Genomic DNA, 25,651 nt, shown 5'->3' on the forward strand with positions numbered 1-25,651 from the left:
ACAATTAATGTTGTTTACATCCAGTTTTATAAAGAGTTGGATGCAATTCAATTCACAAAAGACAATAACAATGTGCACTACGTGGAACACGAGAACATTAAGTACAACATTCCAGTACATATGGAAGATAGTGCTATATGTAGAAGGGCGTGTGCATGATCTTCCCTCAAGCGTCATCGATCTCTATATTCGCGCAACTATGTCCCAATACGGATAGATTCTCTCTATCGAAAAAGAAAAGTGAAAGAATTTTTTCCCCGGCATTCTAAATGGCGTACGTTTATTACGCATACACTTGAGGACGCCTATACCTTCTTATGTGATTTTAGGTCAGGATACAAGAATCCCGTGCAAATCACTTGTTACCTATGACAATCAGATGGCCACATGTCAATATTGCCAAAAAACTGTTCACTACGGTAACCCATGTGATAAACTGGACAAAGAGACAACTACACCAAAGGACAACGGTGCTTCTTTCACACCAACCCCAAGCAACCCCAGTACACCTGTGACAGCCGCCAACAACAATGAATTATCCCCTTCAACGAAACCAGCTACAGTTAACAACTTATCCTCCAACCAACCAGCAATTGCAACCAATATACAACAAGGTGCATCTACAGCAACTAGCAACGAAAAAAAGACGGAAATCGACAACAATACCATCGATGCGGCAATGGATGACGAGACGAACCACGAACGAAGTGCCCCTCAACCCTCGCAGGAGGGAAATGGAAGCTCCTCTCCCCCTAGAAAAAGGGTGACAACGAGATCCAACTCAAAAAAAAATTATTTAAAAAATCGGCTCAATCGGCCACGTAAAGCTTGTACGCAAATAGGCCTGAATAAAAAGTATCTTTTAAATAAAAAAAAACTACTGTGCGTTTACGTGAGAAAGAAATTACGGAACATTTTGAAGCATTCTAGACCATTCTATTGAGGTCGCACCAATTGGAGAAGATATCTAACTGCTTCGGCAGAAATCTGGCATCTTCCAGGTGTTTAATAGGATGGTACAATTTAAAATCGTCGGCAAATAATGGGTTTGCAAGGCTCAAATCACAGCAAAAATAAAAAGGGTCCGAGGTGACTACCTTGAGGTACCCCCGAGTAAGGCAGAAAGCATGCGGCTGTGCATTCATCGATTTTAACCATCATAGTACGGCCAATCAAATAAGACTGTAGCCAATCCAAAAAAAGGTTCACTAAATCCAAGTCTTCCTAGTTTAGCAATAGCTATTTGGTGATTTATTTAGAAAAAGCAGGGGAAAAGTCGTGATTGATGAGTGGATTATGGATAACGATGGTTAAAGTAGTTTTGTTGTTCTTGTTGCTATTTTTGTCTTTTAACAAATAGTACCTAGTTGTTTTTTTTAACAGATAGTACATAATTTTTCATCAGATAGTACACCGTCTTCGGAATTATTTCGATGCAATTATAATTTACGCCAAACGACATTTGTTCAACAACCGAGTGATTATGGGCCTATTTCAATCAAAACTGTGACACCAAATCAACATCCCCAACCCACTCCGATTACAGTAGCAGTCGGAAGAGCGACGCCTCCGTTGTACCCACACTATGCCGTGTTGGTTTTCCTCGATATAATGAAGCATACTCAGCTCATAAGCGAACCGCGCACCTCACCCCAAGTGGGTGGTATTCCAAACGCATCCAACTCGAGTAGCACGAGGTGGAAAGAAAACTAAAACAACATAATTCAAAATGCACCGCTTATTAGCAGCTACTTGGAACCGATTGTTTATACCGCAGCGAAACCAAACTGATCACGAAAGGCTCCACCAAAGTTGCCATGGATCGTCTGTTCACTGTTATCCGCATGTTTCCATTTCATTTCCTCGCGTGGTTTAGCCGGAAAACCTCAGTCAGCTGGTCGGGTGGCTTAGCAGGAGGAAAAAAAATCGAAAGTACCCCATAAGGCATTAGTGGGCATCATTAGTGTGAAAGAGGATTACTTTTACTTGCCCAGTTTAGTTTGGATTTTCTTTGCACCAATACCATCCAAAATCATCCGGGCGATTTCACAAATACACCGGATCGCCCTACAACGGTGTGAATTGCCCGTTGGAAAATTACCCCACCCGCACCCATCGTCGAGTGCCACCGCTGAAAGGTGTCTTGACAGGTGGCGGTAACAGGCAGGCTTCCGCCCTCCTCGCAGCGATTGTTTAATTAATATATAAATAGACGAGGGTCTCGGAAAATCATAACCAGTAAACTTTCTTCTCTCAAACCATCTATAGGAGTATCGCTATGAAGTTTACGGTAAGCCGAGTTCTTTGGTGTTTGGTGTGTACTGTGGAAAACTGAAAAAGAAGAGTGTTGAAAATTTGAAAAATATTTAAGGACGGTTTGTGACAACAACAAAAAAAAATGTGTGAAAATTCAAAAACGGACCAGAATCGGAATGAAGTGTGACTTCAGGACATTGATAGTGCAAGAACATTGGAGCAAATATTTACCGAAGTGTGAATGATACTTGGTGACTGTAAAACACTGGAAAAAATCAAGAACCCAAATGTGCCAAGTGAAATTCTATCACTTTCGACAGTTTACAAATGGATCCAACGATGAAAATTGGAACTTTTGTTTGTTTGATAGAAACCGACTGTGTTAGAACCGATAATCGTGAACAAATCCTGGACATTAGGAAGCTTCCTTCACTTCGAGTTCTGTGTAGTATTGATGTCTCGATTGTGACATCAGATTTCAATGTGATACAGCTGAAAAAAGAACTACTGAATGGAACCGGGATCAGCGTCGAGTTTTTTCATGCTAGTCGACTAAACACAATTTCCGCGTCGAAAAATGCATGGTATTCTTGTTGGATGCGTTGGAACATGAGTAACATGCGTGGCCCACGTGAAATGTTTCATGCATGCTTTCTTCTAAAAAAAGTGATTTGGTAGTTCTCTCATTAACACGATTCTATTTACAATACTAGAGATTTATCAATTAGTGTGCGTAGATCGAAATTGAAAGACGAATCACACCTTTTGTCTGTAAAAATCGAAACAAGAATCTACGTTCAGATCCACTCAAAAATCAGCTTGTTCTCAAAATTACCCAAGTCGGTGATTCAGAGTATAAGGCGTTGGTTTCGCAAACCAGTTGTCATATGTTCGATCTGCAAATATTCTTAGTATCTGTAAGATCGTACTACTAACCATTCGATTGCCCTTCACACTTACAAATCGGAGGAGGAGTTTATTGAAACAGAATGGTCAAGTACCGCATCAGAGTATACTATTCTGACTTTGCTTTCTTCTAGAAATCGAGGTATTTCGACGTTCGGATAAATTTGCGAACTTTCTTTGTAATTCTTAGGCAATGTAGACTGGAATAACTCAGCTTCAAGGAAACAGAACAGAGTTCTGAATCGATAGCGCAGTTCACTCAGTTTTCACTTGCTAATTGTTCCATGCTTCTCGATTCAATGGAATCAACGACAGTTGAGAGGATTGATATTTTTGTTGACGACCTACCAGATTGAAGTTGCAGCTCCGTGAATATGGCCAGAATCGCATTGGACATTTGTCAGTTATAATGAAATGTTACCCACTTGTTTCCACAGCTTTGGGCCCATTCATTATTTAGTAATGGAAAGCTAGGAACGTAGCTGCCAATTTCTTGCCAAATCATTAATTTTTAAGTGGATTTATCAAGCAGAACAGACTTAAGTTTGCCGAACTGGAGCTAAGTAAAATTTCATCTTGGAAATATGCCTGAAATCAATTTTTATACAAGGGAGAGTCGGCAGCCTTGGACCATGCTTCACTTGATATTTTGTGTACCTGTAAATGAAAGATATTTAAAAATTCCGTACTCCAGCATTTTAGTATACTTCCTTACTTCCATTGTAACTTTTTTTAAATAGATTCCTTTATAGTTTCTACATAAAAATTGAACTTGAAAATTTGTTGACATCTATCAACAACTATCATAATTGAATTTATGATTGTTTCAATTGATAAAACTATGAAACTATGTTACTTGTAAAGAAAAATGTATTAAGGTGGTATTCGCTAACAAATTCATATTTTGACTGGAAGTAATATCCTAGATCATGAAGCATAATATCAAGTGAAAACGCAAAAAAAATATTCATTTGAAGCGAAATTGCTTTCTACATTTAAAGCAATAAGGAGTGTATCGAAAATAAGCTATCCACAAATTTTTCTTTCAAATTATGATGAAAAACGATATTTTATTCAAACTGAAAATTGATCCTTTATTGTACGAGGTTGAACTTCAGCATAATGAAAACCGGAAGAAATTTAAGTAATTCCTTCACGAATTTTCGAACTTTTGATCGAACGCTCTTTATCATGTTCCGGACAAGTGTTGCATCGCATTTTTTTGACGCTTGAACCCAAATTTTTTTGAATTCCAGCATATTCCTAGCTGCCTTACCAGTCTTCTTGAAGACCCTCTTCACGATTGCCCAGTAACGTTCGATGGGTCGAAGCTGAGGCCAATTTGGTGTATTGATATTTTTCTCAACGAAATGTATACCCTTTTCCGCAAGCCAATTGAGAGTGGTTTTGGTATAGTGAGTGAAGGTGTACTATGCTTCTTATATAAAGGCAACAATCTCTTCTGGAGACACTCAGATCGATAGATTTCTGCATTTATAGTTCCGGTAGTGTAAAAAAATGGTTGACTTCAAACCACAGGCACATATTGCTTGCCATACCAGTACCTTTCGAACGAATTTCTCCACTTGAATCGACCTGTCCGCATCGCTCACATCCTCCCCTACGACGACAGTAAGGTATTGTGGACCTGGAAGGGTTTTTGAGTCCTCATTTACATAAGTCTCATCGTCCATCAAAACGCATGCATCCGGACACTGCAAAAGACCCGAATACAATTTCCGGGCCCTTCTGCTTCTTGTAGGTCTTCAGGTGATTTCGCCTCTTGATACGCTGGATCATTCCGAAACTCGTTCCTGCTTTTTTGGCCAAATCACGTATTGATATTGATTTGTTCTTCATGGTTAGAGAGATACCACTTTAAGGTCCAGTTTCGGGTTGGAAGAACCGGGTTTTCTACCACTTCCTGGTAGCTCATCCAAAGAAGTGTTCCCCAAACTTTTTTTTTTTTTTGTTTTTTTTTTTTTTTTTTTTTAAATAACTATTTATTGGAATATGAGTTAAAATTAAATTATTAAGATTTAAATTGGGTATTCAGCCACAAGTGGTGACTTTTCAGCCCTGTTATATATATATATATATATATATATATATATATATATATATATATATATATATATATATATATATATATATATATATATATATATATATATATATATATATATATATATATATATATATATATATATATATATATATATATATATATATATATATATATATATGATTTGGTTATTACCATGAAGACATCATTTGCTTCCGCAATTCTGAGATTTTTGTGTAGGGAAAATTCTAAACCTACTTGTATTGTGTAATGGGGAAAAGGAACTTATATACTAACTTACTAACTAATACAGAGAGCGAATCGATTCAATTGAAGATTGCATCGATTTTTGTCGGAATTTGCTTATAATATTATGTGACATTACATCTAATGGTTCTATATTTGTGAGTCTGTGTAACTCATTTGTACTAAACCAGGGAGGACGCTTCAGAATCATTTTCAGAATTTTATTCTGAATCCTTTGAAGCGTTTTCTTCCTGGTGGAACAACAGCTTGACCAAATTGGTACCGCATAAAGCATGGCTGGTCTGAAAATTTGTTTATAAATTAACAATTTGTTTTTTAGACAGAGCTTAGAATTTCTGTTTATAAGAGGATATAAACATTTAATATATTTATTACACTTTGCCTGGATTCCTTCAATGTGATCCTTGAAAGTAAGTTTTTTGTCATACGTTAAACCTAAGTATTTAGCTTGATCAGACCATGTCAATTCCAAGCCATTCAATTTGAGAATGTGATTATTGTTTGGTTTTAGAAAAGAAGCTCTTGGCTTGTGAGGAAAGATAATTAATTGCGTTTTTGCTGCATTTGGTTTAATTTTCCATTTTGACAGATAATCACTGAAAATATTTAAACTTCTTTGTAGGCGACTGCAGATCACTCTTAGATTTCTACCTGTGGCTAACAGACTTGTGTCGTCACAGAATAGCGATTTCTGACAACCAACGGGTAGAGTTGGAAGATCAGAAGTGAAAATATTATACAAGATTGGAGCTACGCTCGAACCCTGCGGAACACCGGCTCGTACGGATGGCAATTCAGATTTACAATTCTGATAGCTAACCTGAAGAGTACGATCAGTTAAATAATTTTGAATCATTTTGATCAAATAAATAGGAAACTGGAAATCAGACATTTTTGCTATTAAACCTTTGTGCCAAACACTGTCGAATGCTTTTTCTATGTCTAGAAGAGCAACTCCAGTGGATAACCCAGAAGATTTATTTGATTTTATCATGTTCGTTACTCTGACAAGTTGATGAGTAGTTGAATGTTCATGACGAAATCCAAACTGCTCTGGTAAAAAAATTGAATTCTCATTTATATGAGTCATCATTCCTCACAAGAGCTTAAGCAGTGTGCCTTGATATTATATTATATTATTGAATAAAAAAAAAAATCATTCCTCACAAGATAATTTTTTCAAAAAGTTTACTGATAGAAGAAAGTAAGCTAATTGGGCGATAACTTGATGTTTCTGCTGGGTTTTTATCAGGTTTTAGGATAGGAATTACTTTAGCGTTTTTCCATCTTTTTGGGAAGTAAGCTAATGAAAAACACTTGTTGAAAATTTTAACCAGGAGTCTCAAGGCAACATCGGGAAGATTTTTAATAAGAATATTAAAAATTCCATCATTACCAGGAGCCTTCATGTTTTTGAGTTTCCTAATAATTGATTTAATTTCATCAAAATTCGTCTCAAAAATGTCATCGTGTGATAACACTTGGGTTGAAATATGATCATACTTCAGTGAGACTTCATTTTCAATAGGACTCACAACGTTTAAATTAAAATTGTGGACACTCTCGAACTGCTGAGCTAGCTTTTGAGCTTTTTCACCATTTGTAAGAAGTATTTGATTTCCTTCCTTGAGAGCAGGAATTGGTTTCTGAGGTTTCTTAAGAACCTTAGAAAGTTTCCAGAAAGGTTTAGAATATGGTTTAATTTGTTCAACTTCTTTAGCGAAATTTTCATTTCGCAAAAGAGTAAATCTATGTTTAATTTCTTTTTGTAAATCCTTAACTATGTTTTTCATAGCAGGATCACGAGAACGTTGATATTGTCGTCGACGAACATTCTTCAACCGAATGAGCAGTTGAAGATTATAATCGATGATAGGAGAATTTAATTTAGTTTTAGCTTTGGGAACTGAAAGATTTCTAGCTTCGGTAATACAGGGTGATTTTTTAAGAGCTTGAGAACTTTTTTAAACAATAAAACGCATAAAATTTGCAAAATCTCATCGGTTCTTTATTTTAAACGTTAGATTGGTACATGACATTTACTTTTTGAAGATAATTTCATTTAAATGTTGACCGCGGCTGCGTCTTAGGTGGTCCATTCGGAAAGTCCAATTTTGGGCAACTTTTTCGAGCATTTCGGCCGGAATAGCCCGAATTTCTTCGGAAATGTTGTCTTCCAAAGCTGGAATAGTTACTGGCTTATTTCTGTAGACTTTAGACTTGACGTAGCCCCACAAAAAATAGTCTAAAGGCGTCAAATCGCATGATCTTGGTGGCCAACTTACCGGTCCATTTCTTGAGATGAATTGTTCTCCGAAGTTTTCCCTCAAAATGGCCATAGAATCGCGAGCTGTGTGGCATGTAGCGCCATCTTGTTGAAACCACATGTCAACCAAGTTCAGTTCTTCCATTTTTGGCAACAAAAAGTTTGTTAGCATCGAACGATAGCGATCGCCATTCACTGTAACGTTGCGTCCAACAGCATCTTTGAAAAAATACGGTCCAATGATTCCACCAGCGTACAAAACCACACCAAACAGTGCATTTTTCGGGATGCATGGGCAGTTCTTGAACGGCTTCTGGTTGCTCTTCACTCCAAATGCGGCAATTTTGCTTATTTACGTAGCCATTCAACCAGAATTATGTAGACCATAAATCGGGCGTAAAGCGCGAAACACATTTCGAACTGAACACTGATTTTGGTAATAAAATTCAATGATTTGCAAGCGTTGCTCGTTAGTAAGTCTATTCATGATGAAATGTCAGAGCATACTGAGCAAATAATAATGCATGAAAATCATAACCTCAAAAAATCTGAGCAAATACTAATGCATGAAAATCCTAACCTCAAAAAAATCACCTTTTATAATGATTCAAATTATCAATTGCTGTGTCGATGTCCGCAGAATTTTCTAAAATAGTTTCATGATCCACATGATTTTCAATGTGAGATCTGTAATCCAACCAATTAGCTCTATGATAGTTGAAAATAGAACTAATTGGATTAATTATAGCTTCGTTGGAAAGTCTGAATGTTACAGGAAGATGATCTGAGTCAAAATCAGCATGAGTAATCGGTTCACTACAAATGTGACTTTGATCTGTTAGAACCAGATCAATTGTAGACGGGTTTTTCACGGAAGAGAAACAAGTCGGATTACTGGCATGAAGAACTTTGAAATAACCAGCTGAGAGTTGATTATGAAGTATTTTACCATTACTGTTATTTTGCCTACAATTCCACTGGACATGCTTAGCATTTAAGTCCCCTATTACGAAAAATTTCGATCGATATCTTGTAAGTTTTTGCAAATCGCCTTTAAAGAAATTTAATTGTTCGCCGGTGCATTGGAATGGCAAATATGCTCCAGCGATGAAATAAATTCCATGAATGGTTTCAACTTCGATTCCCAAGCTTTCAATAACTTTAGTATTGAAAGAAGGTAAAATTCGATGTTTAATTTGCCGTTGGACAAAAATGGCAACTCCACCACCAATTCCAGTAAACCTGTCAAATCGATGAACCACATAATGTGGATTACTTTTCAATTTTACATTTGGTTTAAGAAAAGTTTCTGTCACAATGGCAATATGAATTTTGTGAACTTTTAGAAAATTATAAAATTCATCTTCACTCGATTTCAAAGATCGAGCATTCCAATTTAAAATATTACTTGGGAAGGGGCAAAACCAAGCAATTCTTTTAGTTCATTTTTAATTTCATCAATACTTTGATCATTTGATAATCCTTTCAAGACAGCCTTGAAGGGTCTGTCTGATTTTATATCATATGAATAAAATTTATGAAGTTTTTCGGACAAATATCGAATAAGACGTTCGTAATCTTCCAATCCATCCACCAAGACTCGACATTCTCCTCTTCGTCCGATTTGAAATGAGACTTTTACTTCCGGGAGAAAAGTAGGAAGCTCAGTACGGAATGCTTTGAAGTCGGAAATCATCACCGTCACTGGTGGCATAGATTGATGTTTCTTCCCAGAACGACAAGCGTCCATTTTGGGAATTTTTGAAGAATTTTCTTCTATGTCGCTACAATCGGATTCAGGAAGAATCTCGTAAATATTGTTAGACGGCATAGGATCAGCGGAAGGGAAATCCGTCCGTTGTCTTTTATTTTTACATTCAGATTCTATAAGATCGTGAATGTTATTAGAAAAATGTTGAATAACGGATTGTGATTTATTCCGTATTGAATTATTTTTAGCCTTAGGCTTGTTGCCTTTCCGGTTGGACGCAGGCATTTTTGAAATTAATGAAATTTTAAATTAAATTAACTAGGCTAAATTAGTCTTCGATTAGACTCCTAGCTAGCCTTAAAAAAGGCTGATTAATTTCTTAGTCACTCTAATATCACTCTTTGTATCACTTAGTCACTCTAATATCACTCTTTGTATCACTTAGTCACTTAGTTAGTGATTCAGGTAGCCTTGAAAAAGACTGAAGCCTTGAATCAATGAAACTCTAGGTAGCCAGAAAAAAATTCCAGGAGCCAAGAGCTATACGCGTGCGGTGCGAACGACTGTTCAACACCGACTGAAACTTATTAATTATGTTTTTAACACTGGCATGATGAATTCCAAATCGCTTCGCCAATTTTCGCATAGTAATACCCTTCTCACCTAGCCATGTGTCCAGAACCTTAATTTTCATTTCCTTTTCAATACGCGACATTTTGAAAACGCAAAATTCCAACCGCAAAAACAAATAAACAAACGAAAGCTGGCAGCCAAATGCACAGCATGCTGTGATCTGAGCATAACAAACCATCACAAATACATGCGTACAATACAAATGTATGTGGATAGCTTATTTTCGATACACTCCTTACATTCACGTATAGTTTTATTTTACTGATTTTTTGAGAACTTCTTACGTTTTTGTCCGAAACGGCACATTTCAGGGCCGTTGCCATTTTTTTGTCTTTTCACTCTATTAATGAGCAATGGTCCAGAATGTATTGAACATGATTAAAATCAAAAAAGCAAAATCTTGACATTACATTCTTTTTGTGGAATTTGGACTTTCTGTTTCAACAGACTTCGCAACCAATTCATAGCGTAAAGAATCAGCGCATGGCTAGTACTACGATTCTACTGACACTAAGAATCCTTCCAGGTCGAGACGCGAACAAACGACAACTGGCTTGTAAGTCCAGCGCCCTATGCATTGAAAAAATCAGCTAATGTTATTCTTGACGCACTAAAATGTCAGTCTCAGAGGGGACCTTCTGAAGGTATATGATTTAGTGTCCCAATTATACAATTTTCGTTCTCTGGATTTCACTTGGGGAATAACTTCAAAAATCATCAATCCGCAGAGTGGGGCAGAATGTTTAACAAATCAAATTTGTTTCTGTTTGCCACCGGAGCGTTATTGCTACATGAAAGAAGCACACTCGAAAGCTTTACCTGTCGAAACGATACATTATTTCCGTTTAATTCCGTAGCGCAGTAGTTTTCCATTCGCTAAGCAGAATCAATATTCGGTTCTAGCGATATAAATGTTCTTCGCTATTATTTGTACTATTTCGGATGCTCATTTTCAGAGTCGTGTTACCAAAAGCGCTCATTGCTTTTTCTACCATCAAACCACCTACGATGTAAACATTTATCTCTCCGGTCTGAAAAAAGTTTGGATCACTAGTATTAAGGAGTGTAGTAGCAAAAGTAGTTAGCAACATTGATTATTGAATAAAATAGCGAAAAAAAACATATTTTGACATCAGTTTTCGATATATTGTAGAAAAATTACATTTTTATGCATTTCACTGATTATATTGAAGAAAATCCTAGTTGCTGTGAAATGCTCGCACTTTGGACTTGACATTCTTCATTAAATTCTGCACAGTTACTTTTGTGACTTTCCTGGTGGCAGCTATCCAGTTCTTTTTATTAACTCCTGCATGTTTTGGGACACTGTACCTTCCTTCCGAAAGTGCCGCTTGACAATTGCCCAATACCTTTCAATTGGCCGAAGAAAATCGACGACCGCAAACCACAGGTACAAATTGCTTGCCAGACCAACACCTTCTACCCAAACTTTTCCATCGCCACCGTGGTGTCAGCGTCGTCAAGGTCCTGGTACACCGATTTCGTATAATATTGCGGTTCGGGCAGCGCTCGAGAGTTTTCCTTGGCGTAGGTTTCGTCGTCGATCAGGATGCATCCGTCTTTATTCTGTAGAATCCGGTTATACAGTTTTCGCGCTCTTGTTTTGGCCTGAACTTGCTGTACCAGGAACTTTTTTGGTACCTTCTGTATCTTGTACGTTTTCAGGGAGTTCCGAATTTTGATCCGTTGAATCATCCCGATGCTGGTGTTGAACTGCTTGGCCAAATCCTGCGTCGACGCCGATGGGCTTTTCCTGATGTACTTAACCACTTTTAAGTCCCGGCCGGGCTGGCTGGGAACCGTTTTCCTACCGGATCGGAGCAAATCCTTCATGAAAAGGGTCTTACCGAACTTCTCGATAGTATTTTTGACACTGGTGTGGTGCACTTTCGCCTGTTTTGCAATTTCGTTGTACGTGACACCACTTTCTAAGCACTAAGTGTGCATAATTTTCTTTCGCGTTTCCGGATCAATTCGACTCATCATTGAAACGATAAACCGTACCGAAACAAATCGATTGCGCAGCTGTTTTTGACATGTATACAAACATGTTACCGCAAAACACGCTGCAAAAAATTAAGCCATTTCAGAGTAATAACTGTTTGAATGTACTTATCGATACACTCCTTACTAGGGTTTGATATCAACTCCGGATAGGCTACGTAAAAGGCAATCGTCTAACCCAGGGATACCAAAGTGGTTCATATCGATCCCATGGGGTCAAAATTGATTTCTTAGGGGTCGATATCCAAAACTCAGTTTAGGGGTCGACGAGATATAAAGATCAGCCCTTACCAATTGACACAAATCCATATTTGATATTTCTATACTAAAATTTCCCACAATAATTGCTTAACTTTCCTATATGGAAGAGAATCTGCCACTTAATTAAGGCTATAATACCTAGTCAGTACTGCCCATGTCTAATTTGGGAAACATATGCCTGTTTCCCAGTACCTTTCGAAGACAAGAAATTGCAGATTTCGCGGTGAAACTATTTTTAAAAATAGAGGGTTGAGTTATTTAAAAAAATATCAGAATAATGATCAGAGGCTTATCACTCTCTCAGAGACGTATTCACGTCAAAAGTATCTATGATTATCTGCATAACACACCTTTGAAGTGAATCCATTTCGTTCGTAAATAAAGACTTCATTATTCACACGACTCCGCCGACAAATCAATCCATTTTTAAGCGAACCATATTGAAGTAATGCTTTCGAAACAAGTTGAATATGGCAAATCGTTCAACAAATCACCGAGATACAAGCGTTTCAAATACAGTCGCTGATAGATTAGAATCCAAATCAACAGCTAATTGGTAATCAATATACTCAAGTGAACATGGTGTGCAACAGACGGAAAATAGCATCCACATACCACCAAGTGAATGGATGTAACTTGCAGTTTTGTCATCCACTCGTTAGTCAAACAATCTGCTTCGCTCACAGACATCTATATGGCAAGCTGTGATTAGCTCATAAAAACATAGGTCAATTCAAACCAACTATTCGATGGTATACTATTGAAATAAATAAAAGTTATTGGAAAGGCGATAAAAGAATCTAGTTGAATTCGAAAGGTATTTTTAATTTGATGGTAAAACAAACTAAGCGTATACCAAACACGGCTAAGCAGATCAAATAGATACCGAAGCGAACTACTGACGTAGATAAAATTAAATCTCTAGAATTTCGTATACTACGAACAGCTTCCGAATTGCCGAAACACCAGAAGACAATAATGATGAATCCATCCACTTCGTTGGAAGTAGGCATGGCAGAACGAACATTCAGAATATTAGACCTGATACGAGTCCGTAATTTTTCATCATGACAACGATCAGCCACATGTTGCGGCTCCGGTCAAAAATTATGTAAATTGTAGTGGTTGGGAAAATTGGGTTCACCTGCTCTATAATCAAGACTTTGAAGCTTCCCCCTATCATTTGTTTGCTTATTTTTATTTAACAGTATGTTCAATAGGACACACTGCCGTTATTTATTTTTTTTATTTTTCGTATGGGACGCTTATTTCACGTACAAGGCTTAATGAGTCACGCAAATTTTAACTGGTGTTTAAGGAGCATCTAATAAATACATCACAATTGAAGAAGCTCAAACTGAAGAAAATTATCTCAAGATTCCTACCCTTATTGACGGAGATAGGGTGGTTCCATTGATTTTGATTTTTTTTTTAAGAAACCGGTCCACAAAAAAATTGACAAAACTGGAATGTCTTAGGAATAGTCGAGAAGGTTTACATTTTGTTTCAAAATTAGAACGCATTGAAAAATACTTAAAATTTTTTAAATTTGTTTTTTCACACTTCCGGTTTTGGTAGCACTCTGGATTTTTTTAGTTACAAATGAGAGACTTTTGAACGCATCAAAGTGCTTTGTTTCACTTTTTTTTTAATTTGGACGATTCTAAAATAAATCAACCAACCACGCGCTTCCATCGATGCTCTATTAGAAAGAAACGCATGGTACTTAGCTCTAGTCATCATGTACCTTGCGTTTTCTTTCTAATAGGACGAATTTAACTAAGTTATAGAATATAACCTCGGGTGATCCGGCAAAATTGAATAATCTTAGATAAATGTGGTTGTTTCTCGGGAAGCTGGTTGGCACGGCAGTGATGGGATTCTGACGCCAATTTGCATTCAAATGGTTCTCATTTTCAACTATTTTCTGAGATCTCTTGAGGTTTCGAATAACGATAGGTCAATACATTTCGATATAGCGCAGCTCCTAAGAGTTTCGAAGGGGTCTTTTTGTACTTGGACGTTGTACCATTCCTAAGCCAATCTCCAGTAATGACTTAAAGCTAAATCTTACCAATACAGCAAATAATAAGTGTGTTTATTAAAAAGTGGTAACAGGGGTTGTAGCTAACATGTATTTCCATAAACAAATTAATTGACTGTGCCACTTGTCATTAAAATACCATTTTTCTGCCAACATGCGCAAATCGCCTATTAAACCAAGCATTTTTAAGGAAACTTTAACAACAATCGATGATTTGTTTTAGTTTAGTTTTTGTTTTAGTTTAGTTTTTTTGTTATTTTTTTGTTAATACTTAGAGCCATCTTGAGCTAGTTATTTTTACTTGATCAGTATCAAACGGGGAAATCAGATTGAAAAAATGACATGCGAATGCAACTATGTGATGAAAACCACGAAAATGTTACCGAAGAGACGAGGCTCGAACCCGTAACTCTTAACCGGGGAAATTGTTTTACCAATTCAACTACCCAGCATATGAAAACACATGAAGAGATAGCCCAATTGATTAAAAAAATAAGAAACAAGCATGCCTCGCTTTACTTGGCCACCACAGCATTTGTTTATAGTCCTATTCCTATGGAAATGCATCGAATAGTGAATCAAACACACACCACATTTAAGATTTGGTTTTTATCTCCTTTTGCTCCCTTTGAGGTACATCAGTATCAGACATTTATTTGATGATCTCAGCCGATGTGTGGTAGCAGCAGTGACTATTGTGGTCTCGAACACAACAATGTTGTGTTAAAACTTATTACGCTACGGCACCCTGGTTTCAGTTTCCTCCTGATCCTGGCTTCCTTGCAGGTGTCAGATGTTTGTCAAGTGGATTCGACCATTTTCAGTAATGTTAGAAAGACGTGGAAACAACTAGGATTTTGCTTATGTGCGAGAAAAAATTTTGATACTCTGTTCCTTTTGATTCGTCGCAATATTAATTGTTGAATGGCAATAACAAGATAGAGGAAAAATTTTCTATAAAATTAGGGGGGTTAGCGTAAAAAAATTACTGTTTCATTCGTAATCCACAAGTTTAACATTATTAACTGAAAAGTATTTCGATTCCAGAAGAAAAATTTATTCCTTTAAACACAAATACCAAATGGAAAAAGTAATTTTTGAAATCTAATGATTTTGGGAAAAAATAAACATCCCACTCAGGCAAAACCATGCGCATTTCGATCAAAATTTCAAATAAATATTCAAATCATGGAAATTCTTATGAAATGAAGATGAAAATATTCACTTAATCTTCCTTTTTAGCAAATCCGAATTGCCGGGACATTCGTTTGACTCCTTTCATACGGAAAACAGAAAAAAATTTTGACGATTTGTAAGGTACATTGGGGATCAATGGCACTTACTTGCAGAATTCCACAGTTCTGACGTAAACTACTGAAGCTACAGTTAGGCTATCACATTTCGTCGATGGTGGAGTGATAACACACACTACTAACGGTTAGGATAACGCCGGTTCGAATCCTGCTCGAGAGCATCCAGAAAATGGAAAATTTAAAACTTACTATACAGTCGTCGAAAAAGTAATATTCTATCCAGTTTTGCACAGCCTCCTTGGCCCCTTTATCCTTCACAAAACGTCAGTTTGACTTGAACTGCAGCTCGCTGATAACTGTCTTTCACGTCGTTTTGAAGTCCCGCTTGAGTAAGGCCCAAAACCTTTTTATAGGCCGAACCTTTCTCGTGTTGGGGTTGGTGGTTCAATGCATAGGGCGCTGGTCTTACAAGCCAGTTGTCGTATGTTCGAGCCCTGACCTGAAAGCAGAGATATCTATCTCCTTTGTGTGACGAAGAGCAAGCAAAATTTCTCCCCTCGCACTGACAACTTCAACGAGAGCTCTTCTCTTTCACATATATACACCACTGTTGTATGAAGTGTGCAGGCATCATGAGTGCGTTTGTTTATTTCCTTTTACCTCCTCCACTGAATCGCACCTAAGTGCTAGAGCATTAGCTGATAAATTCTCTGAGGTGAATGCAGATACTTTCACAGAGGTGTACACGCCGGTGAGTACTCTGCTGTATGGTTTGCGTAGAAGAAGCGTGGACACGAAAAATCAGCAAAATAAAACAATTTATCGTAAAATTTTCGGGTTTCCTTGCAAATTTTTCATAGCAAGGCCAGATCTACTCTCTATTAATTGAAGTTCACAGAAGTGTTCGCTCACCATCACGCGCCAGTGATCACTTGGGTGTATTTAGGCGAGAGCACGTGAGAGCGATTCATGCGAAGAGAATGTTATTCTCTCGCACCAGCTTCTTTCAACACAAACACGCACTAAAAGTCTGTCTGTCTGGACACTGAGAAGAAGTACGCTTTCCTCTTTGTGCGGTGCTTCGTTTTTTGCATCCTCGGTGTGGACAAGAATCTGGCTGCGAAGTCTGTTGAAACAGAAAGGCCAAATTCCACGGAAGGAATGTTATGCCAGGACTTTGCTTTCTCGTGTTGAAAGACTTCATGTCCTTCATGGACACCGCCTGGATGTTGTTCGTGGCATGCCATTTCGTGACCATTTTTTACCGTTATAGTACGATGTCAAAATCGACCAGAATAGTAGAAAATAATGGTTTAGCTTGAAGAAATCGCAAAGAAAAATCCATGTTGATGGTCTCGGATTAGATGTCAATTCAAGCATCGGAACCGATCGGCTTCTTCACGACATATTTATTTGAGAATTTCGACATTAAAATGTGTTTCAAAATCTCGCGTCCAGTTCCCGTATAATGTTTTAGTTCGGGAATCCGTTCAACGTTAGTATTGCTCTAAGTTTCAGTACCACACAATATAACTTCCTGATCAACAAGGGAGAACAAAATTGTATCTGGGGTTGTTTTGTTTTTTCTATCTAAACTAGTCATAATCTTGGCCTCATTAATAGTTAAAATAACAAAAATTATAACTCAATTTAACCTAGGTGATAACAAAATTCTTACAAACCTTGATAAATAAATATCAATATTATATCTAAATTTGTTACAAATTTAGTACGAAATATCAGCTGTTATTACCCATTTTTTGGAGGAAAGGCTTTACCGTGCAATTCTAAAAATAGATTTCGCGAAGTGAGATGAAATTGCATACCTTTAGGCGATTTGATTTGTCATGCTTTCTTTTGGTACTGAATAAAAGTTGTAAATGAACGAAAATGACTAAATTCTGTGAAACAAAACTACCTTATAGAATCTGAGGAAATTAACTAATGAATGATAGTTTTTCAGCTTTTTCTTCTTTGTACCAAGAAGGCCGGCTTTCCAATAACATTCGAATCAGTTCGCTCGTTCAGCTGAAGTAGTGAATTTTCTGTCGGCGTGTGATTAAAATGTGCACTTTATTTTCTCGGAGATGTCTGAATCGATTTTCGTAAATTTATATTAGAATAAAAATTCGTTTGAAAGACAGTGAAAATCAGAAGAAGTGTATACAACATCGATTTGAATAGCAAGATTTTATGATTGATCATCAACCAATTGTCTAGTCACATTAGTTTGGGATATCCGCAGCCAGAAGCCCAGCAAGTAATGTTCAAAAACCATCAAAACTAAACTTTCATTCCGGTTTGATTGTTAGATTTCTACTTAGATTGACTCACAGAAAAATGATTCCAATGGAAAGTCTCATAATGCGGCTCGGTCGCTTTAAACTCTACATTGCAAATTTCGAATCCCAGCTCGTGGTTCCAAATTGGAAGTAATCAAAGTACTACGAAATGAGGCTATCATAAATTTATCAGAAATGGATAGATTGAACCTTTCAAATCAAAGGTAATATGGCGCGATAAATCGTTTTTGTCTGATTCATGATTCAGGCCCGTACCCAGGATTTCTTTTCGGGAGGGGCCCAAAGATTAAAAATAATTTTACCGAAGATTGCTTATGTACCTAATTCTCGGTATGCCTTATACGGGTGTTTGAACTGATATTGCACTACATTTCATTACGTTTACTGTCTTGTAATTTGTGTAACACATGTCTGAGACCTTCTAAATTATTAAATATCTGTTTTTGATTTAGGGAGAGACCAGGGGCTGAGTTTATATTTTGGTTTTGAGCCCAGTTTAGATTTTGTTTTTCGTTAATTGCAGCGTCACTTTTGAAGACGTTTTGAAATTTTTGACACTTATCACTCTGTGTTTTCGGAAACAAAAATCGGTCACCGATAATCCACTTTTTCCAATATTTTTTAGTCGAGTTTGAAGGCTTTTGCCTTACCTTTCTTTGTTCGTAAGAGAAAAAGCGAAAAATCATCTTGAAGAATATTTATTTGCAATTAAAAAATAATATTTGAATAACAACTTTACACAATTTATGTAGGAATTACCTAGGAACGTTTACAGTTAAAATTTAGGCCGTCATTTTGAAATCAAATATCAAATTATTGTTTTCAAAAGCATCTTCAGGAATGTGAAATTGGAAAATATGTTTGTTACTGCTGTTTATTAAAGTATAGCATTTTTCGGGTTGAAAGTCAAAAACATGATCGACAAAAGTGCTTGACCTCGCTTTTTCTCAATTCTCTAGTATAGTTTTATCTGAAATATAACGGCCCTTAATATAATATCTGGACTTGCTATAATCTTAATAAAATCTGAATGTTTGCTTCTGATTAGGAATCATATTTATAACATAATGAGATATAAATATCAGGATCATATATAATTTTAATAGAATCCGGTACGTTTTTCAGCTCGATGCACGGTTGTAAACGACACTTCCAACTTGCTTCTCAGACTTGCTTTACATCTCGAACGGTGAACGGTTGAAATTTCACTTGACCATTTTGCGGCCTTCGGCTTTTGATTTTTGTTTCCTATTCGGTTTTACAAGCTGATAACTAATCGTTTTCGAGTACTTTTATTCCATTGGTAACAATTGATTTGAACATATTCAACAATATCACCAACTTGGCGCGCAAGTAGCTCGGATTTTCACGATGTACAAGCAAAATTTTGTCATTGTTGCAAATGCGTCAAATTAAAGTTTACCAATCGCAATTCAGTTTAACCTCAGGAAGAAAAAATATTTATAATAAAAGATACCAATACACAAAAGTTCCCTATCTATTGCTTGCAGATACTAGCCGCATTCCTGGCCGCGGCATGCACGGCGGCACTGGCACTGGGATCCGACAAACAAACGGGAACCGATCGTGACTACGCCGGTCACGATCGGCAGCTGGAGCAGACCCCGGCGGAGGACCGAAAATGGCCAACGGCCACCGTGCGCAAGGTGGAGAAACGACACAGCGGCAAGAAGATTCACATCTTCCTTGGAAAAACGGGAAAAAGTAAGAAATCTGGCAAAAAGCAAACGGATAGCGATGGGGCCGAAACGCAAACACACAAGACTCCCGAGCTGACCACCCGCTCGGATAAAGCAGAGGATCAGGCGGCTTCCGCAACTTCCGATGCGCCGGACACCGCCGTTGGGGAAAGTCAGCACTACGACATCCCGGAGCACAACATCGTGAAAGAGAAGATCAAGATCAAGCATCACCATCACCATCATCATCACAACCACGTGAAAACGGTAGTGAAGAAGGAACCGTACCCGGTGGAGAAGGTGGTACAGGTGCCGATTGAGAAAATTGTTCACGTGCCGAAGCCTTATCCGGTAGAAAAGATCGTTGAAAAAGTTGTGCATGTTCCGGTGGAAAAAATTGTCCATGTGCCCAAGCCTTACCCGGTCGAGAAAATTGTCGAGAAGATCGTCCATGTGCCTAAACCCTATCCAGTTGAGAAGATCGTTGAAAAACCAATTCATATCGCCAAACCTTACCCAGTAGAAGTCAAGGTTCCGTATCCTGTTGAGAAAATCGTTCACGTAGATAAACCCTACCCGGTGGAGAAGATCGTAGAGAAGATAGTTCACGTTCCGAAACCATATCCGGTGTATAAGCAAGTACATGTTCCCGTCGAAGTAAAGGTTCCGTACGAGGTGCCCAAACCGGTACCGTATCCCGTCGAGAAGAAGGTTCCTTATCCGGTGGAAGTGAAGGTACCCTATGAAGTTGAACGCAAAATTCCGGTCCCCGTCAAAGTTGAGGTAGAGAAAAAGGTGCATGTACCTGTGAAGGTTTATGTGCCGATAGAGAAAAAAGTTCCTTACCCAGTACCTGTTAAGTCTTCTTCATACCAATTGCAGTTCGATAAGGACGAGGGATACTCCAGCACAAGGCTACATCCGTTCGAATCACAGCATCACGAAGTAAAGCATTACGGCGATGAATACTACAACGGAGAGGAGGGATACAGGAGAACTACCAAAACAACATACAAAAAGAACAAATCGAAGAAAACCAAGAAAACTGAAGCAGATTACAAGCAGTCGGGTCAACAGCAATCGGCCCCGGTGACTGAAGAGAATCACGAGAATCAATCTGGATCCTATGGTTCCAGTTCCAGCTCAGAAAACCAACAGCTACAACAAAATGGGGCCCATTATTCACACACAACGATCTACAATCATGCGCATTCGCCAGCCCACCACACAAGTGCACAACAACAATATCAACAACAGCAACAGCAACAACAACAGCAACAACAACAACAACAGCAACACCAACAGCAGCAACAAAATCAGCAACAATACAACAGTCAGGAAAGTACCAACTACTTCACCCAGCAGCTAATGCAGTACCACCAACAGCAACCCAAATACGGGCCCTCGATTTTCCCTCAGCAAAACGACTATCAGTCCCAGTCCTCGAGCAATGAAAACCAGTACAGTCACAGTGATCACTACGGTTCTGGTACTACCCAGCAAGAAACGATTGTGACGCCAGCATCGGCGGCGGCCGCTCAGTTCAGCTACGATATATCGCAGCAGGCGTTGCCACAAGGTTTTGCCCTGACGGCACCGTCCAATCCGGGAGCCATGCTGCAGCTCGAGTCCCAACCGCATTCGTTCCATCTCGTTCAACTATCGCCATTCCAGTACCAGACTCCGACGGGATTCTCCCTGCCGAGTGCAAGATAACCGTTCTACATCCTTCTTCCTTTCCTCCAGAAGGGGGAGTAGAACAGCGTTTGAATCGAAGACTGTGAATCAACCCAATTCCTTCGCACCGTTAAGTCCAGTGGATTCGCACCGCTATTTATGGGGATCGCCCTCCAGTCCTGAGAAGAAAAGAACAGAAAAAGAATACCAAAAAAAACGCTATTTTTGTAAAATAGTATTTTTATTCAATTGTTTTCTAGTGCCCTAGTGTTTAAGCCTTTGCCTGAGGTCAGCCGTACACCGGAATTGCCTGCCGTCCACGTGTATATCGAGTGATTTTGTCCGCGGTCAGGCCCTGTACAGTTTTGTCCTTTTTTTTAATGTATTGATAGAAAGAAAACCAAAGCTCATTATCAATGTAAGCGTGATATTAAGGTAGTTTTCTTTTCCCGGGAGAGTTTCCTGTGTTTGTGGTCGCGTTACCGAGATAGCAGCAGAAAATAGCCCCAAACTAATACTGACATCTTGCGAAAAGAAAAAAAAAATAGAACAACACAAAAACGTTTTGTAAATAGTATACTTCCTTCTATTGAAGACACTGATTGTGGTAAAGCAGATTGATGCTAGTAGTTGCAAATAAATCGGAAATCGAATGGTTGCCATATTGTTCTAATCCGAAAAATCCTTGACTTTTCCATTACATATTACCGTGAATTTGAGTACATTACCTCCTCAAAATAGCATTCCCTTCCAATCGGCCTAGAGTTTCATTAGACGGTATCTGTGCTGTATCAAAAAATTGTTACAAGGTTCTCGAAGTATCCCACATACTTAGAAAATTTCGCAGAGTTCGGTAATTTATTACCGAATTTTCAACAGCTGAACTTTCGGTAATCAGTTCGGTAATTGAATTGATTACCGATCGTTCGGCAATTGCTGAACTGTCAAACAACTACTGTAAACTGTAAACCAAATGGATTGCTCGGTAATTTTTCGTTGTTTGTTTTCCTTTGATTGAAACTCTGGATTTTCGGATTTCAAAAAACAACAAAAATTCACAAAAACGAATGAAGGAAATTCCAACCTGTTGTTCGTCGAGTCCACCAGAGATTACCCTCGAATGATTTGTGTTGGCAGCAAGTGGACAAGTGATGCGAAATTATTTTCTGCCTATAAGTAAACGGAAAACTTTTAGTGGCTCTATTGTTTTAAAAACTAGTACATGTACCTCAATCCATTCGACGAACCCTTCAAAATTTTTTTCGTTTGAATCATAAAAGGACTCTTACTGAAAATTTTAATAACTGTTTGACAGTTAGTTTCACGACAATCACTTTTCACAAAAGTTCGATTATTGGAAGATAATTTTACCATACGGACATTTTACCATAGAATTCTGTAATGAAAATTACGTAAAACTGATCGTCCGGTAGAAATTTACAAAATTCTTGTAGAATAAAACTCATGTACCGAAATATCGGTTATTTCTATAGATTACCGGAAGTTCTCGTCAAAAATATTACCGAGCAAAGGAATCAAATCGTAGTGTGTACAGTGAGTTTTGTAGCATGGCTTGTCACTTAAAAAAAATCTTCATACTAAGCTGAGTAACTATTGTGAAGATACTAGAGATCAGTTCGCTTTCACATCTCATCCAAGTCAGTTGATAAAACAAAACCGCTTACGTTCGGGACGAAAGAAACCAAGTACAGTATTGCGTAGTGAACAATAGAACGACCTCGAAATGAGTGAACCAAACGAACAAAAGCTACCGCCGGTATGAAAGAATACAATTATTGTTGACTTCAGACAGTGCAAAATTCGACCTTCGATACGAAAACGAGGTTTGCTTAAGGAGCAAATGCATCTTGACATTAATCGTGTGCATTTACTTCAATGCAATAAAACAAATAATGTTGTTTACATTCAGTTTTATAAAGAGTTGGATGCAATTCAAGTACAACATTCCAGTATATATGGAAGATAGTGCTATAGAAGTGCGTGTGCATGATCTTCCCTCAAGCGTCATCGATCCTTATATTCGTAAAACTATGTCCCAATACGGAGAAATTCTCTATATCGAAAAAGAAAAGTGGAAGAAATTTTTCCCCGGTATTCTAAATGGTGTACGTTTGTTACGCATGCGCTTGAAAAGGCCTATACCTTCTTATGTAACCTTCGGTCAGGATACAAGAATCCCGTGCAAATCACTAGTTACCTATGACAATCAGATGGCCACATGTCAATATTGCCAAAAAGCTGTTCATTACGGTAAGCCATGTGATAAACTGGACAAGGAGGCAACCACACCAAAGGACAACGGTGCTTCCTTCACACCAACCCCAAGCAACCCCAGTACACCTGTGACAGTCCCCAACAACAGTGAAGTATCCTCTTCAACGAAACCATCCAACGTAACCCCTATAGAACAAAGTACACCAGCTGCAGTTAACAGCTTACCATCCAACCAACCAGCAACTACAAACAACGTACAACAAGGTGCATGTACAGCAACTAGCAACGGAATTAACAACAATACCACGGCAATGGATGACGAGACAAACCACGAACAAACTGCCTCTCAATCCTCGCAGGAGGGAAACGGAAGCTCCTCTCCCCCTAGAAAAAGGGTGACAACGAGATCCAATACAAAAAAATTTTTAGCTAAAAACTCAGCTCAATCGGCCACGTAAAGCTTGTACGCAAATAGGCCTGAATAAAAATATCTTTTATAAAAAAAAGATACTAGAGATGGGAAACTTATCGATATCAGCTCAAAATCGACGATATCGATATTTTACAGCGTTGACAAAAATATCGATATTCATTATTGCTTCCATGGTTGCATTTGGAATTACAATTTCACTGAATGACATTGCCGATTTACTCCGATATAAGTACAGCAGGTTTTCTTTAAAATTAACTCCCTACTGACCCTCTATAGGATGGAAAGTACTTCAGGTTTTACTTACAATCATAGGATAGTCATTGTTGAAAAACACAAAAAGAGTATCTTTCGCTATCACTATATAAATTTTAGTTTATTTAGCAAAATGTATTGAAGAAAGAAATAGCAGTTTAATTTCTTTGTCCAATTTTCGATCAACGACAGTGGTCAAAAATGGGTTTGCGTTGTGCAGCATGCAAAGTGCAACAAAAAAGCAACCAGCAATTTTAGTCGGAGTAACTCGAAAACGTCTTCAAGAAAAATCCCGTTTCTAAATATTTTGTTCGGGATTCCTAAATTCCGGGACTTGAAACGGGAGGAAAATGCAACGATTCATCTTCAAGGCGAACTGATTGTCCTCTCGTTTTTAAGAAAAAAATAAAAAAAATTTGGGACCCTATAAAAAATAAGATTGAACACATGTTGGTGTTCCCTGGGCATGTGTCCATAAAAAGTACACGGACAAACGCGATGTGATAATAAACATTATATTTCTGATAGAATTCGAAATAGTATGACAATTGTTTGCCGTTTTTTATTGAAAGGTACAAAAATTGTCGGAAAACCGACTTCTGATCGGAGCTCCGGTGACCACTAGTGTTATATACCATTCGACTCTGCTCGACGAGATCTGAAAATGTATGTTTGTTCATGGATGCGTATGTATGTATGTGTGAGCCGTTCATAGATTTTTCTCCGCCAAGTTGTCTCGGAGTTGGTTTAATCGATTTTTACAATTGTATAACTATTACACATTACTTTTGGATTGTTAATCAAGTTCGAAGATCAATTGGCTGTTCCTTCCGTTTCCTGAGATATAATGATATAAGTGACGTAACCTACGAAACAATTTTTTCGCTCAGTTTTCTCGGAGATAGTTGAACCGATGTCCGCATACTTTAGCTGGTTTACATGCTACTTGTAGGTTGTGACTCAAGTTCAAATATCTATTGGCTATCGCCAGGCCCGTACCCAGGATTTCGTTTCAGAGGGGCCCCGTATCGAACGTAAAAAATCTAACTTTTTTATGTATCTAATACTTAGTAGCTCTTATTTCTTAGAAACGTAAGTGCAGAATCAAAAGTAATTAATGAACTGAAAAGAATTTCCGATATCGCATATAAAGTAATTAACACTTTAAGTAAGACCCGTCGAACTTCGTCTCACCTAGAAATAGTTGTTCGAATTAATGTTTTCGGACAGCAGAATTGTCAAACGACTAAGTGGTTAACGTTTCTCTCCATAATTTTTCTGATTACTTAACCTACAATCAACGGAATTCAATTCACATTCGCTGTAGCCCAAATAGAAATATCATCAAAAATTAATGTGATGAT

The 25,651-nt window shown here is 37.9% G+C and overlaps 1 protein-coding gene across 2 annotated transcripts; it reads left to right on the plus strand.

The window, feature by feature from the left end:
* Positions 1-2,249: 2,249 nt before the first annotated feature.
* LOC131430335 (zinc finger protein 512B-like) lies at positions 2,250-21,969 on the plus strand. 2 transcript variants are annotated; one of them, XM_058595230.1, is made up of 3 exons: positions 2,250-2,290; positions 19,502-20,473; positions 20,573-21,969. In XM_058595230.1, the coding sequence occupies exons 1-3, from the start codon at positions 2,279-2,281 to the stop codon at positions 21,404-21,406; spliced, it is 1,818 nt and encodes a 605-aa protein (XP_058451213.1). In that variant the 5' UTR covers positions 2,250-2,278; the 3' UTR covers positions 21,407-21,969. The 2 variants fall into 2 exon arrangements, with proteins under 2 accessions (XP_058451213.1, XP_058451212.1); XM_058595229.1 differs by having other exon boundaries at positions 19,502-21,969.
* The last annotated feature ends 3,682 nt before the right edge of the window (positions 21,970-25,651 follow it).

Source organism: Malaya genurostris, chromosome 2 (genome assembly GCF_030247185.1).
Source record: "Malaya genurostris strain Urasoe2022 chromosome 2, Malgen_1.1, whole genome shotgun sequence".
NCBI classification, from domain to species: domain Eukaryota; kingdom Metazoa; phylum Arthropoda; class Insecta; order Diptera; family Culicidae; genus Malaya; species Malaya genurostris.